This window comes from Zalophus californianus, chromosome 9, assembly GCF_009762305.2.
Source record: "Zalophus californianus isolate mZalCal1 chromosome 9, mZalCal1.pri.v2, whole genome shotgun sequence".
NCBI lineage: Eukaryota > Metazoa > Chordata > Mammalia > Carnivora > Otariidae > Zalophus > Zalophus californianus.
The window spans coordinates 133,046,115-133,061,157 of record NC_045603.1 but is presented as its reverse complement, the minus strand read 5'-3'; the positions used below and the strand labels follow the sequence as shown (position 1 = coordinate 133,061,157).

General features: G+C 58.7%; 1 protein-coding gene across 5 annotated transcripts in view; it reads left to right on the top strand.

Moving 5' to 3' along the window:
• Positions 1–15,043, top strand: part of GATA3 (GATA binding protein 3) — a 29,828-nt gene continuing 14,785 nt past the window's right edge. For 3 of the 5 annotated variants that reach the window (XM_027595519.2, XM_027595518.2, XM_027595515.2), the window contains exons 1-3: positions 9,451–9,673; positions 10,108–10,762; positions 13,207–13,743. In XM_027595519.2, coding sequence (XP_027451320.1) covers positions 10,522–10,762; positions 13,207–13,743 — 778 coding nt within the window. In that variant the 5' untranslated portion in view covers positions 9,451–9,673; positions 10,108–10,521. Of the gene's footprint in view, positions 192–9,450; positions 9,674–9,802; positions 9,942–10,107; positions 10,763–13,206; positions 13,744–15,043 lie in introns of those variants that run through there. The other 2 variants (XM_027595516.2, XM_027595517.2) reach the window with 2 other exon arrangements.

The following is a 15,043-nucleotide window of genomic DNA, read 5'->3' as shown; positions in this document are numbered from 1 at the left end:
TTTACTGCTCGCTGGAAGCCCGCGTGAGATGCCGTAAGCAGCTGGGGCGGTTAGGACCGCAGCGGGGACAAGAGTGGCCAAGTCTGCCTGTCATTTCTGCCTTTGGATCTCCGGCAAGTCAGGAAAAACAAAACAAAACAAAACAAAAACCCCAAAAAAACACAGCTGGCCCGCGGGAGCAAAATACCCAGGTCAGTGAATATCCTTATCTTCTCTCTTAACTCTGCACTCGCTTTCCCTGCTCCACGTGGAGAGAATTAGGAGGAGGTCTAGACTGCAAAGGGACAGCTGCCCCCGGAAGAAAGTGAACTAGAGCCCAGTCTTTATTGCTTTTTTCTGGTCACTGGCAATCTTTGGCTTTCTGCAATGACCTTGGGCGAGCATGGTGTGTGCATGTGTGTACGCCCTTGTTTGGAGGAAAGAGCTAGTAGAGCTAAGTATGTGGAGAAAAACTAAACAGAAGTATGAGGGACGGTAGGAATGCTTGGGAAGGGCTGGACATCCGTTTCCCACTTCAGGGAGGGCAGAGGACTGGCGAAAACAACCCATTAGGGGGAAGGCGCGGAGCTGCTGGGTCTGAGTGTCAATTGCATGTTTATTTCCCTCTGCTTACAAGTGTGTGCTTAGGCTCATTGTCTCTGCATATAATTAAACAAACAGCTCTGCGCTCTGATATAAAAGTTGGAGTCCAGATGTGTGGGCATCTGGTATCCCTGGAGAGCTGGGGGTGGCCGGGAGGCACCTTTGCTTCCAGGAGCACCTTGAATCGAGAGAAAAACCACAAGCTGTAAGAGAGGGTGCCCAGGGTCGTGGGGAGCAGGATGGGCAGAAGGGGCAAGAATTCTACTTTCTCCTGGAACATCGGACCAACAGACCTCCAAGCAGTCACTCAATCAGAGGCGGTTCCCAACAAAGACAGAAATTGTTAAAATGCATAGGAAGTTGAGTGAATCTGGACCGGAGAGTTGCTTTGATACACCTTTTCTTCCTCTTGGAGACCGCAGCCTGAGGAACCGGCCCCGGGAGATTCTGTCTAGGGCTGGGGATGGAAAGGAGTCCACCCTCCAGGACCTTCCCTCAGTTTGGTTCCATGTTTCTTGGCTATTTTCTCCTCCCCTTGTTGCCCACATTCACTAGGACACTGGGGCAATGGGTGGAAGCTTATGAACTTGAAAGCGGCAAATAAAGTAGCCTTGGCAGTCTTCCGCCCCTTAGCGGTTGTGGCAGAAAAGGTGTGTGTGTGTTGAGGATGGAGGAGGGGAGGAGGGCGGCTGCTGGTCCTGTGGCTGGCTTTGGGGGCAGGGAGTCCCAGAAAGACCCGCAGAGTCCATCCAGGTGTCTGGATGTGAGATGGTTTCAGGGCCCAAGTGGCTGATTGTGGGGAGGAGGCTTGCCATTAACCCTTTTAAACGTTTGTGTGATTCCGAGGAAAAGAAGAGTTTGCTGCCCATTTGAATGGGGGAGGGGTATGGTGTCCAGGTCAGACCGACCAAGCCCCAGGAGGGTGCCTGGTCCCCGGGACTCCCATTATTGATTCCCTTGTGGAATCAAGGAGCAGGTCCAGCTTTCAGCTTCCAACCAACCGCCCTGCCAGGCCTAAGGTTCCCTGGCTTGAGAACCCAGCTGGGTTCAGAGGATACAGGTGAGTGGTGCTTGGTACCCAGTCTCCACAAGCCCACCCTCCATTCCACACAAGCTGTCTCCGCCAGCCCGCGGGGGGTTGGGGAGGTGCAGGGAGCTCCTCAGGCTTGGGGTTAGCCGGTACTGCCAAAAGCCCAGAGACAGGGGAAGCTGCATTTTCCTTTATTGCTATTTCCACCCTGCCTTTTCGCAGCTGATATATGAGGTGGGGGTAAGTCGGGGGTGCAGTGAGTGGATGGGAGTGGGCGCCCCTGGGCACTCATTGGTGGAGCCTCCGCGTTGGGCCGCCCAGCAGCTCAGGGCCACACAGAGCCTCAGGAAGGGGCAGGGATGTGGGAGGTGGGTGGCTGAGAACCCCTCTTTTGGAATTTAAGGCGATTTGTGTCTGGGAACCCTTGGAGGTGGCAGGGAATTAGGAATCCTGATGAGGTGTGTGGGGGCAGAATCCCAAAGCCCAGTGCTCTCTAGCCCCCGCTTGTTCTGACCATTCCTGGGCTGTACTGAGATGTTTTCTCCTCCGCCTCTGAGCCTTTTCACGCAGAAATGTGCATTCGTTTTGTGGTATGTCTTTGTGTGTGGACCGCATATTCCTGATCACCTTCTTCTTCATGGTTGGGGGTAACCGGAGAGAGGTTTAACAGCTGTGGCGATGGGCCAGGGAAGCCCGGGAGCTGGAGTGCGAACCGCCCTTTGCTTCGGGTCGCTGAGCAGACGAGGACTAGAGGTGGTGGCGGTGGTGTCCCCGCGGGAGGATGAGAAAGAAACGCGGTGCCCAAGGCGCTGGAGCAGGGGTGTCTCCCTGGGTGTCCGTCGCTGCGGGTCTGCAGGCACACGTGTGTGGTTGCTGTTTTGTTTTATATAACAAATTGCCTGAGGTCCACGAGGTGGCAGGCGGCGGCGAGCGGAGCGCGAGCCAGGGGCCTGCCGGGGAGAGGCGGCCGGGTGGGCACGGTCCGGGAGGGCGGGAGAGGCGGAGGGCGCTCGCAGGAGGCCGTCCTCCTCTCACCCCGGAGCCCCGCAAGCTCGCAGATTTTATCATGGGGTCTCCCGCGTGTCCAAAGGAAGACACGAACAATTCGTGCTTTTAGAGGCTTGCCTCTTACTGTCTCCTGATCTGAATGAAATCATCTGCCCCCATTTTCCCCTCTCCCTGTGTGCTATGAACCCCCCTTTCCCTTGAAGCCCACTGCCGATTGTCCAGGAACAAACACACCGCAGCGTCCTGGCTAATCCAGAGAGGTAGAAACACGAGAGCTCCAAGAGAAAGCCCTCCTCCTGCAATGCCACGTTTGAGTGGCCAGAGTCGGGTAAGGCGAGCGCTCGAGGCTCGGAGCCGGGGTCCGGCCAGGGGCGGAGAGGCGGCGGCGGCCAAACTCGGAGCGCCGTTAGGCTAAACGGAGTGGAGCAGGTGGCCCAAGGGCACCCCTTCTCGCCCAAAAGATGCTGGGGCCTGGAGTTCGCACAGGTGAATCTCCAACTGCCGACTACTTTCCTGGCTGCGGTGGCCGCCCCCTTCCCAGGAACCCCGAAGGCTTCAGCGGAGTGGCCTGAGAACCTGCCAGGAGGAGAACCTGAGTCTAGACGCAGCGAACCTCTACCTCAGGGCCCGTGGTCCTGCTGGGAGCTGCATAAACGGCTTAGGACCCGGGAGGGACCAAGCGACCCGCTGGAGCCCCTCCATCCCTTCTTCCTCTGTTGGGGCTCTCCCTGTTCCCCAGACCGCCAAGGCCAGGAGGGAGGGACAGCTGAGGCTGCGCCCCTCCTCCGGGGTGACTCTCATTCCTTCTGAATCATCCTCCAGGGGAATCTTTCTCTCCTACCCAATACCGGGGCTCCCCCCAACGCCGCGCTCCAACCTGTGCACTGTTACACTCGAAAACAGAAATCCCCTGTCCTCTCCCTCCTTCCTCCCACTTTCCGCTACACCCCTACCTACCTAATTTTTATCTCGTTACAATCGGGGTTTTTCTCACCCGAGGAGAAGAGGGTAGCGGCAGAGGGAGGGCCAGGACCTCCCGAAGCTGGAGGGCCCAACCTGGCGGTGGGGAGCGGAGCAGGAGGGGGTAATCTCAGAGCGCATCTCCTCTCTGACTCTGCACATCTCTCGCCGCTCCTCCTGGCCTGGGCGGGTTTCCTTCCGAGTTTTAAACGCTGATAGATGAATAAGCCAAAAAAAAAAAAAAAAAAAAAAGAAGTAAATCAAACCACCTACCGCCCCCAAAGCGATGGCTCATTTCCCAGGACAGGTAGACCCTAGGCCCGAGGCGGGTGGGCGTGGGAACCGGGAGGAGAGTTGCGCGTGCGGAACTCTTTTCTCCTGGGTACCCGTGGGTTTCCCCTTTGCCGTTTCCACCTCCAGCATGTGCTCTCTGACAGTGAGTTTTGGGGCCCCCCTTTTCTCTTCATTCCCCGAGTCCCCTGCTCGCGGTGTTTCATTTGAAAAGAACAGCCGTCATGCCCACCGTCTGCTTCTTTCTGATCACCTTTCTTTCTCCCCCCACTCTCTGCATTTCAGTTTATGCGGGAAAGAGAGAGGGGGCTTGGATGGGAACTGCACAGATCCAACAATCTGTGTTTAACCTGCGCCGTCCCGGGGCGCCGGATCCGGGCGGGCTCCCCCGCCATTTCGCCCGCGCCGCGAACGCCCCGCGGTGGCGCCTTGGGCAGTGTCCCCGGCGTAACCCTTCCGCCCGGCAAGCCTGCGAGCTGTTTATACATCTTTACCTGTGCTATTCTCGTAACCAGTAAAAATCCTCGCCTGGCCGTGGTAACCTAATCCGAGGGCCGAGGCAGAGGAGGGGGAGGTCTGTACGCGCCAGAAGGGGGTATCTTCTCTCTTCCCGATTGGGAAGGAAATTGGGTGATGGAGGTGGGGGCCCAAGGGCTGAGGAGGAAGAGGGACTGTTTTCCACGTCCCTGTCGTCTCTGCTTTTCTCCCTCTAACAGGCATCGGGGACCCGCGCAGTGGTCGCAGCCAGGACGCGTGCTGCCCGCAGGCGCGGCGGCCCCGGAGGCGCCCCCCTGGCTAGCGAGGCCCAGGACTGTTTTCCCGGTCCGGGACCAGCACCCGGTTGCTCTCGTCCCGCTTTCCGCTTGCCCCATTAGAACTCCCACACCTAAGACCAAACCAGCAGGGAGGGGAGCCGGCACTTAAGCAGATCCTCCCTGCCGGCGTCTTCCAGAGCGCCCCTGTGCCGGGCGCAGCCAGAGCAGGGAATCGAATTAAACGCCTCTTGGCGGTTATTGTCTCTCGCTAATTGCTCCAACAATGGCCACTATTAAAATGGAGACACCCAATTAAAGGCCCCGCCGGGCAGCGCTCCGCTCCGGGCGACGAACTGGCCGCCAGCCTGAAGCAAGCAGACCGCCCGGCCGCGGACCAGGCTGGTGTGGGGGCGCCGGCGCCGGCACCTCTGGCCCCCACTTCCTCCCCAGACGTACAGCAACCACGGCCGATTAACACCATTTTTATTGACCGATCGCAGCCGCGGAAGATTGATCGAGCTGGAATGGGAAGGGACTTCTCCTCCCCCCCAGCCCCGGCTCGCCAGGGCCTCCGGGCCGCGCTCCAATTTCTGGCCTTCGCTGTAGCTCTGCGCCCTCCCTGCCCCCAGCCCGGCAGGTTCCCGGCTTCATTTCTGTCTTTAACTGCGAGGCCGGGTCCGCCCAGGCCGGCGCCGCGGCTCCGGGGGGAGGGACGCGGCGTCGCGGCCCGGCTCCGCTTCTTTCTCCTGCCTGCAAATATTTGCTGCCTCTCTGGAAATCCGACTATTTCGCGCGCGCTCCGCTTGCAAAGTCCTTAAGTAAACACGCTCAAATGACCGCCCCAGGCGGCCCGAAGCACGCTCACTCCCCCTGCGCCGGATTAGTGACTTTATGACTTCGACCCCGAGGCTCGGCTCTCCGGTTATCCTCCGCGGGCAGCGCGCGGGCGCCCGGGGCCCGCTTCTCCCGGCACCTCGGCCCCGCGGAGCTCGCCTGGATGCGCCGGTCGCCAGGCTCGGGTGGGTGACGCTGGCCTCGTGGATCTCCGCTCTCTGGGTCCTGCGACCCCAGGGGTGAGCCTGGGGGCACGCTCCTCCCCCTCTGCGCAGTGGGCTCCCGTTCCTTTGCGGGCCTGGGCGTCCCACTTCCATCAGGACAGAGCCTCTGCAGTCCCGGGAGGGCGGGTGGGAGGGACCTGTACTTGGGCATGTGTTTGGGGGTGTGTGTGGGTCCCAGCTTACCCCAACCAAGGAGAGAAAGTTAGGCTCCATTTCTTACCCTTTCCCCAAGAGGGCACACACACCCCGCTCAACTTGACGCCTACAGCAGCCGTCTCGAGGCCTGGCATTTCAGATAGGCCAAGCTGGCTCCCGCAGCCCCACACACGGCCCTGGGCCCCGGCTCCTGGAGGGGGGGCCGGTGGCTGCGCCCCGTCGCTCGCTCGGCTCCGGGATGCTTGCCCCCAGGGTCCCAGGCATCCAGGCCGTTCGACCGCCCCTTACCCTGGTGAGGGAGGCCTCGCGCCCTGCGGGAGCCCGGGGCCCTGCAGCGGCGGCGGCGGCGATATCCTCCTGGGTCTCCTCGCTTCCTCCACCGGCGCTCCGCCGGCTGCTCCCGGGGAGGAGGGGGGACTCGCTAGACCCGGCCAGGGTCGGGGCTCCTGGGGAGGGGGCCGTCAGGGCGGCAGGGGGGCGCTGAGGCGGCTCTGCAGGAGGCCAGGATCCCAGCTTTGCGGGCTAAGGCAGAGGGGGAGTCTGGACCACCTTTCCCCCCCTTCCACGGGCCTCGAGCCCCCTCCCCTCCCCCGCCCGCCCTGGGAGGAGGAAGCCCGGCCTGCATTTGCCGGCGAGGCGGGTCAGGCCGGCGCCTGGCCTGGCTCAGACCCCCGCGGCCCGGCTCTCTGCCTCAGGCCACGCGCTTCAGCCTCTCTCCGGCCTCGCTTCCTCCCCCCCCGCCCCCCCCCCCCCCCCGCTTCCCCACGGATCCCGGGGCCGACCTCGGCCCTCCCTACCGGGTATCCCCCTCCCCTCCTTTTCCCTACCCACCCCCCGCCCCCCTTCTCTGTGCTCCCGGCTCTGGGGCTGGGCCCGTGACGTCAAACCCAGTGTGGCGTCGGCGAGACTGGCCGGCGCGGGCCATCAAAAGAGCAACGTCCTCTTTCCCAATTACCCACTGTCAGTCCGGGAACAGGGGCGGACCGGCTGGGAATTAAATGTTAAATACCCCCTACAGGCTGGCTCCATTACACCGGGCATCCAGCCGCAGCCCCCCACGCCTCTCTGCCAGCTTCAAACCATCCAGACCAAGGCCCTTCGAGATCTTTTATTTTTCCAAGGTGTGGGGAGGAGGTGGGGGTGGGGTGCGGTGGGAGGACTCTCCATCGCTGTGCGGCCCGACTCGGTGCTTTTTAAAGAAAACGAATACTGCCCGCCCCCCAAGTTCTGGGCGTTATCGGAGAGGCGCCGCGCCACACCGCAAGGCCTCGTCCTCACAAATTTTTTCCCTTTGTCTTTTAAAAGTGTTCTAAGCTCACAAGTTAACATTTTCATGTCCTGGCGTCAGCAGTTTTTTTCTCCCGAGGATGGCTCCCTTTTTTCTTTTCCCTGGCTTCCAGGTCTCGGACCAAAAAACCACGTTTGGGATTCCCCGCGTGACTTTGAACCGGGGTCCGGGTCTAGCGTCGCCTCGTCCCGGGCTGACACGCCAAGAAGCGCCTTTCCTTCCTTCCTTCCTTTCTTTTTTTTTCCTTTCTTTTCTTTTTCTTTCTCTGCTTCCATCCTTCATCTTAATCTCGGGGACTTGTAGCAAAAATGTGTGCGCACTGGTCCGTCCTTGTTTATGAAGCGGTTTCCGGTGGATGGTAGACAGAAACTAAATAATTAAAAGGTTTGGAGAGCACCGTGAGCAGGAGTAGAAGCCGGCAGCTTGGCTGGCTCTAGGGAGAAGTGGTCAGAGTGAAAAGAAAAATCGATGCTTCTTTACTGGGCCGCCCTAATAAACGGGAACTAAATGGGCTCAGGAGAAACGTGGGGGAGGGCGGTGTGTGCGTGTGTTTAATTTAGGAATTTTCCTGTCCCGTATCTAGAAACTCAACCCTGATTTCTAACAAACATCAGATTTAAGAAGACGGAGCCTCAGGAGAAGCTCCAAATCCAAGATCGGGAGGACCCGTGTTCCCACTACTCTCAAATAAATTTTACTAATCTTTCTACAGGGGTTGTGTATCAACACAAGTCATCTCTCGCCCCGACCCCAACACACACACACCACGTTAGTCTGAATATTGATGATTTTCCTTGACCGCATGAAAGGAATCCTCCAGAGCTTACTTTTAGGGACGGTCTCTTCTATTTCGACTTTTTGTATTTGTAGGGAGTTTTATGGGGGAGAGGAGCTTAGAGGGAATAATGGCTTCAATTCAAATAAACCCCCCAATCCAGCTCTTAGTACGGTCCGTGGGATAGCCTGCGGGGTGAACCCGCGCTCTGTTCGCACACATTGCACTGGGGTGAGCAGACGGTGGAACCTGAGTCCTCTCTTCCCGCCTGACCCCTGCTCGCCCCGGCCGCGTTTTCGGGACTGGCGGCTGCAGGAGCCTGGGCGCCGCTAGGGGATGCAGTGGCTCAAAGGACCAAGAGAGGCCGGGGAGGTTGGAGCCCGCGGGGCCGGCCAATCGCGGCCCGGCCACCGCCTCGCCCGCTGATTGGCCCCTTCCCGGCCCCGCCCCTCGCGTCCCGCCCCCTCGCCGGGGCTTCTGGAGCCGCACCCCCTCCGCCCGGGGCTGCGGGGCCGGGCCGGGCCGAGCGAGTCCGGGGAAGGTCGCCCGCAGTCCTGCCCACCGACCGGCATGGGGGTAGGTGGAGGGGGCTGGTTCCTCGGCTGGGGAAAAACGCCGGGAGCCAGAGTAAGTAGGGCCCTGGGCGGGGTGAAGGGAAAAGTTGGGTAACTGGAAAGAAGACCCGAGTTCTTTCTTTGCAACCACTCTCTCGCGCTGTGCTCCGAGGGCTAGTTAGCGTCTTCCTCTCTCTCCCTTTCATTTTCTTCCGTCCCTACTGCCACTCAAGTCAGAAGCACGCATCGATTACAAATATCAGGTCTGGAAGGGACAGCTGCAACAGCGGAAACGTCCATCCGAGGGGCTTGCGAACACAAAAGACTGGGGGAAATGTTGACAACGACCACCAAAGTAACACGGACATTCCAATAAAGGTTACTCCTCTCGCCCCATTCCTCAGTCTCTTAGGCAATTCTCTCCAGAGGCAAATCTCAAAAGGACTTTGGCATTTAAAAAAAATCTTTTCTTTTTCCTGATCAGTTTCATATGCACGTAGCCCTAAATCAGTAGCCTCCCAAATACCCTGGATTGAATTTAAAAAGAAGTTTGGCCATTAAAAAAAAGTCTGGAAAATAAAGGCTGCCTGTAGAAATTGACTTTATGAATGGGGCAGGCCGGTTTCCCCGGCACGGAATAATCACCCGAGCCGGAATGAATTGGCAGGAGCGGGAACCACATTTAAAGGGCCAGAGCGCAAATTCCCTCCTGCCCGCCCCCTCCGCCCCAAACCCCGCGGGCCTTGCCCACCCGCTCCGCCGACCCTCCGCCCGGGCGGCCCTCCGCGGCGCCCCCCTTCCGGTCAGTGGAGGGGCGGGAGCAGGGGCGGAGGGGTGCAGGGGAGGGGTGGTGAGGTCCTGGAGCGGGTTTGGGTTGCAGTTTCCTTGTGCGGGTGATCCTGTCCCCTCCTCGCCAGCGCCAGGCTCCTCCCCCTCGGCGCGGATGACACTAGAACCTCCTTAAGTTGCGTCGCGCCACAGCTGTCTGCGAACACTGAGCTGCCTGGCGCCGTCTTGATACTTTCAGAAAGAATGCATTCCCTGTAAAAAAAAAAAAAAAATACTGGAGAGAGGGAGAGAGAGAGAGAGAGAGAGAGAGAGGAAAAGAGAGAGAGAGACGGAGAGCGCGCGCGACGGAGCGAGCCACGCAATCTGACCGAGCAGTTTCTGCTCTCCCAGGTCACACGCCTCCTCCTCTCTGCTCCTCGCTACCCAGGTTGGTACTGGCAACTTTTTTTTTTTTTAAGTTTGATTTTTTTTTTTCCCCCCTCGCTCCATTTGGGAGGACTTTAAAAACACTTTAAACTCAACCCTCCTCCTTTGGAGAGTTGCTAGAGGCCTGGAAGGAAGGTCCCGGGATCGCTGTCCCCGGGGGGGAGGGAGCTGTCGGCCGAACTGGAACCGCTCAGTCAGTGCAGGGCCCTCGGGAGAGCCGGGCTGCTGGCGATGTACTTGGGAGTCCTTCCCTGGGCGGCCGCGTCCCGGTGGGCCTCGCTCGGGAGGAGGCGTGCGCGTGTGCGCGTGTGTGCGCGTGTCCTGGGTGCGCGGGCGCGGGGCCGGGCGGCTCGCGGGGAGGTGGTGCCACTTCATAAGCTCAGGTGCTCAAGTACTTAGGAGCTCATCCAGGTCTCCCCCTTCTCTCCTCCGCAGGTGACCCGAGGAGAGCCTCAGCCTCCGAGCCGCTGAGGAAGCCCCGGTGCAGAAGAGCCCCACTTGCAGAATTCCAGCCACCTTCGCTCGCCCTCCTCCCCCTTTAGAATTTGGTTCCCCCTTTATCCTTCCGTACCTGTTTTTCTGGAATTTCTTTTTTCTTCCTCTTCTTCTCTTAGCTAAAATACTGCTTAAAGGTTTTTGTTTTTGTTTTTGTTTTAATCTCCTTTGCTCACCTTTCCTTCCTAGTTTTCCCATTGCCCCACTGAAAACAAATCATTAAACGACCCCCGCCCCTCCGACGGCAGGAGCACCTGCAGAGCCTCAGAGCCCCGCGACCCTCCGGTCCGACCGCCCTCCCTCTCCGTGCGCGGGTTCCGGGCCCGGCGAGAGGGCGCGAGCGCAGCCGGGGCCATGGAGGTGACGGCAGACCAGCCGCGCTGGGTGAGCCATCACCACCCCGCGGTCCTCAACGGGCAGCACCCGGACACGCACCACCCGGGCCTCGGCCACTCCTACATGGACCCCGCGCAGTACCCCCTGCCCGAGGAGGTGGATGTACTTTTTAACATCGACGGTCAAGGCAACCACGTCCCTTCCTACTACGGAAACTCAGTGAGGGCCACGGTGCAGAGGTACCCTCCGACCCACCACGGTGAGTCCGCCCCCGGGGTGCGGGGACGCCTGCCCAGCCGCCGCCGCTGCCCACCCCCCCCCAACCCGGGCCGCGGAGGCGGGGAGGGACCGGGGGGGTGGGAGACCCAGCCAAAGCCCCCAAGGGCCGTTCCTGCTACAATTAAAAAAAACTGGGGCCCGGAAATGGGCGAGGAAGCAGTCTCAATCGCCGCGAGAGTGTGTTTTTTAAAAAGTCGCAGCAGGCGTCTCTCCGCGGCTGGCTGCTCTGTCTCGGGCCTGGCGCTCACCTGGCAGGCGCCCGACTGCAACCCTCTGTCCCCGTACGGCCGCAGGTTCGGGGGGCCTCCGGGGTCCGGGGCTCCGCGGGCCGAGGCTCTGCCCCTGCGGCCACGGCTCCGTGGGCCCGCAGCCGGCGCCGGCCAAACCCGGCTCGGACTTGGTTCCTTCAAAAAGGGCTTCGCTCCCCAGTTACCCTGTAGTTCTTTCTCAGGGTGGGGTTGTGGCGGGGGGGGTGCTTCTGCCAGCGTTCCTCAGTTTCTTTTTTCCGGCACATTTTCAGAAAGGCCCGAGAGAAATTTGATTCGCATCCCTGATCCCTGTTTTTTGACCTTTCCCCAAAGCTAGTGCGTTTGGTTCCTAGGCAGGTCTGCCACCTCTTGGCTCTGAGGAATGGAATGGAACTCCGGTACTTTGAGGGGGTTTTGGTGGAGAGACTACTGTCTTAAATGGGAGACATTTGAAATTTCCTAGACTCCCGGCTGCACAGAATTTTCCTGCGTCTTTGCTTTTAGGTTGCCTCATTGCCTGCTCCCCCAAACCCTTGCCTTACTCTCTCCTCGGCCTACAACGGTCCCATGAGGCTCCCAAAGAAAATTTAGGATCCACCGGGGCTTCTTTCTTATGTGGGAGCGATTCCAGTTGTCTTTTCTTTCTTTTTTCTTTCTCTTTCACCTTTGAAAAGTTTAGACCAGTTCTAAAAGGTTAACAAATCCAGCCCTGTGTCGTTAGGGGTTGGGGGGAAAGCTCTAAGCTTTCCAGCATAAGTGGGTTCCTAAAGAAGAAATAGAGGCACCATTTCAGGCAGAGAAAATGTGAGTCTCTTTTAGTCTGGGCGACTGAAGTCTTCCCTGGTCCCCCTACTTAGAGCCTGCGTCGGCGCCGGTGACAGAGACTCTCTGCAGCAGGCGGCCTCCGCCCTGCTGTCACCAGGTTTTAAACAATTGTTCCTGCGGATGGGGCGCTCTCTGCCCTTGTTCTGTGCAGATCAGCAGTTAAGTGGAAATGCGGTAGATGCAGACTTAATATTATTTACTATACTACTTCCTGCATAACATTGAATCTTGACCCTTGGCGTTCAGAGAACTCTCCTTCCCTCTCCCCTCCCCTTCCTCTCTCAAGATTTTAGTTTCAGTATTGTTCTTCATGGTTAAATAGAATGTCAGATGCTGAGGCAGGTAGTGGATTAAAAGATCAATAAGTGTGTGGATTTGCACTTGCCCCCGGCATGGACCCCTCTCAGGGTGGATGGACGTGTCTGAGTTATGGCCATCTGAAAACTCTGTATTTCGAATGCTCTGTCGAGAAGCGAAATATATATGTCAACAGGAATTTTGTGTCGCTGGGGCACAGGTGAAAATTCACCTATGGCACTGGTGGAATCCCAACTTTGAGGGCAAATATGGGGTTTATTTTCCTTCTGGAGGATTTGGGAGGGTGAGAGAGGCAGAGTCCAGCCTTGGAAACTGCCTCCAACAGTCTGGGCAATTAAGGTGTCCTTGCAAATCCCACTTCAGGCCTTGCCAGTTATGAGCAAGCACTGAAGCAGGGTTTCAGGGAAGTAACCCCAAAATGCTCCCTCTCCTCCTCCCTTCTGAGAGCGAGCACCCTCCTTCCTGCACTGGATCTCGGGAGTGGGGCCTCTCTCCAGGTCCGTGTCTTTTCCTGGTGTGGAGCCCTTGTGCGGCCAGGCTCTCCCCATCAGGCCTCATTATTCACAGCCTACTCTTACCAGGCTGGCTGGGATTAGGTCTGGGATGGGGGCCGCTGGGCCATGGAAGGAAACCAATAAATCAAGTCAGGTTCTAGAGAGGAACCTCAGGGGATGCCATTTAGAAACTGTATCTGGAGAGACCAAATACGCCCAGGGGCTCTCTCCACTCCCTCCCAGCACCTCTTGGGTGTCAGACACAGGCCCCTAATTCTGCTGGATTTGAGGGGACCTTCATGTGGGAGACACGGGCATAAAGTGTGTGCTGGCCAAGGTCCTGGGGCGGGGGTGGGGGGTAGGGGGTGGGGGGTGGGGGGGTGGGCGGCCTGGGTGAAGGAGTGGGCCCGCGCTCAAATCCAGGGTGTATTTGGGACTGCCCTGGCAGGGGGAGAACCCTCAGGTGTGTGGAGGGCCTCCGAAACGGCTCTCACGGGCATTTCTCTCTCCTGCATCCCCCACCCCCCCGTCCCGCGCAGGGAGTCAGGTGTGCCGCCCGCCCCTGCTGCACGGATCCCTGCCCTGGCTGGACGGCGGCAAAGCTCTGGGCAGCCACCACACCGCATCGCCCTGGAACCTCAGCCCCTTCTCCAAGACGTCCATCCACCACGGCTCCCCGGGGCCCCTCTCCGTCTACCCCCCGGCCTCGTCCTCCTCGCTGTCGGCGGGCCACTCCAGCCCGCACCTCTTCACCTTCCCGCCCACCCCGCCGAAGGACGTCTCCCCGGACCCGTCCCTGTCCACTCCGGGCTCGGCCGGCTCGGCCCGGCAGGACGAGAAAGAGTGCATCAAGTACCAGGTGCCGCTGCCCGACAGCATGAAGCTCGAGTCCACGCACTCGCGGGGCAGCATGACCACCCTGGGAGGGGCGGCCTCGTCGGCGCACCACCCCATCACCACGTACCCGCCCTACGTCCCCGAATACAGCTCCGGACTCTTCCCGCCCAGCAGCCTGCTGGGGGGCTCCCCCACCGGCTTCGGATGTAAGTCGAGACCCAAGGCGAGATCCAGCACAGGTAGGAACCTTCTCCGCCTCCCCCCAGGCCTTTTCTCCTCCTCCCACCTCTCCTGTCTCCTAAATCCGGGGCGCGGAGGAGGGAGCCTCAGTCTGGCCCCTCGGGGGGGCATCTGGCTGGTGTTCCAGACCTTTCTGAGATTTGATTTCTTCCCTTTCTTCCAGCGGGGGCAAAGAATGAGGTGTGTCCTAGCTCATTCCAGTCCTCAGAGCAGAGGGGAAGTGGGATCTAATTTAACCCCCCTCCACCCCCCCACCCCCCCCACCCCCCCACCCCCCGCTCCAGCTGGGGAAGGAAAAAGACAAACAAAAACAAATACCCTGTCCCGCCTGCTCAGGGACCTTTGGGTTCTGCCAGTAACCTCTAGTCAGTTTCCAAGACCAAATGGAAAGACCAGGGAATAAATCTTTAGTGTTTAATGCTAAAACGAAACCTCCTCAAACCTAAACAAACACAGGTCCCTCGTTTGACCCCCCTGGCCTCTGGGGCCCCGTCTGCCTGTTCCTCTGGGCTCAGCTCAGAGGGGGTCATGCAGGCAACAGAGGACATGGATAAATAAAGCATGGGTATATTTTTGTGTGTGTGTGTGGGGGGGCAGGACCCTGGCAAGAGCAGTACACCTATTCTTTGCGTGGAAAAGAGGCCGCCCCCCTAAGTTCTGGGAGAGAGGTGGGTTCTGCCCTGGGGAAACTGGAATGAAAATCCAAAGTCCAGGGGGGCCAGTTACCTGGCCGCACAGGCAGGGGCAGGAAGGCACCTCAGGACCTATTCCTCGACTGATCTGAAGCCAGAGGAGGTAGGCAAGACTGAACGACATTCCCTAGGTGTGGGTCTCCGCTTCCTCTGCTCATCCTCTCTCAAAAAAGCACCCCCTGTCTAAAAGCGTGCTGCATCTTTATTCTGTGGCTCTAGACACTTGCTTTAAAAAAAAAAAAAAAAAAGCAACACCAAACCCACACAGAATATTCTGGCTTTCAAAATAAAATAATCCATCACCAATGTTGCTTCTAACCCAAGTATTGGAGAGACCTTGGGATTCTCTCAGATGAGATTTAGCTATAGTTTGAAAGATGATTTTTCTTCGAAGATTGTTCTGTCTCCGCGGGTGGGTCCATTTTGGGGTGGGTCTGTCTGTCCTGGCTCATTCCAACGTCTCACCTCTGCCCTCTATCTATGGAGATCCTATATACAAAGAACTGGTGAAAATCACTTGTCTTTTATGGGTGGGACGAGCAGTCTTGAAACCGGGCTTGCAAAACCCGGGTTTGAAAAACTTCCAAGGGAGGGCTCTGGGAGTCCA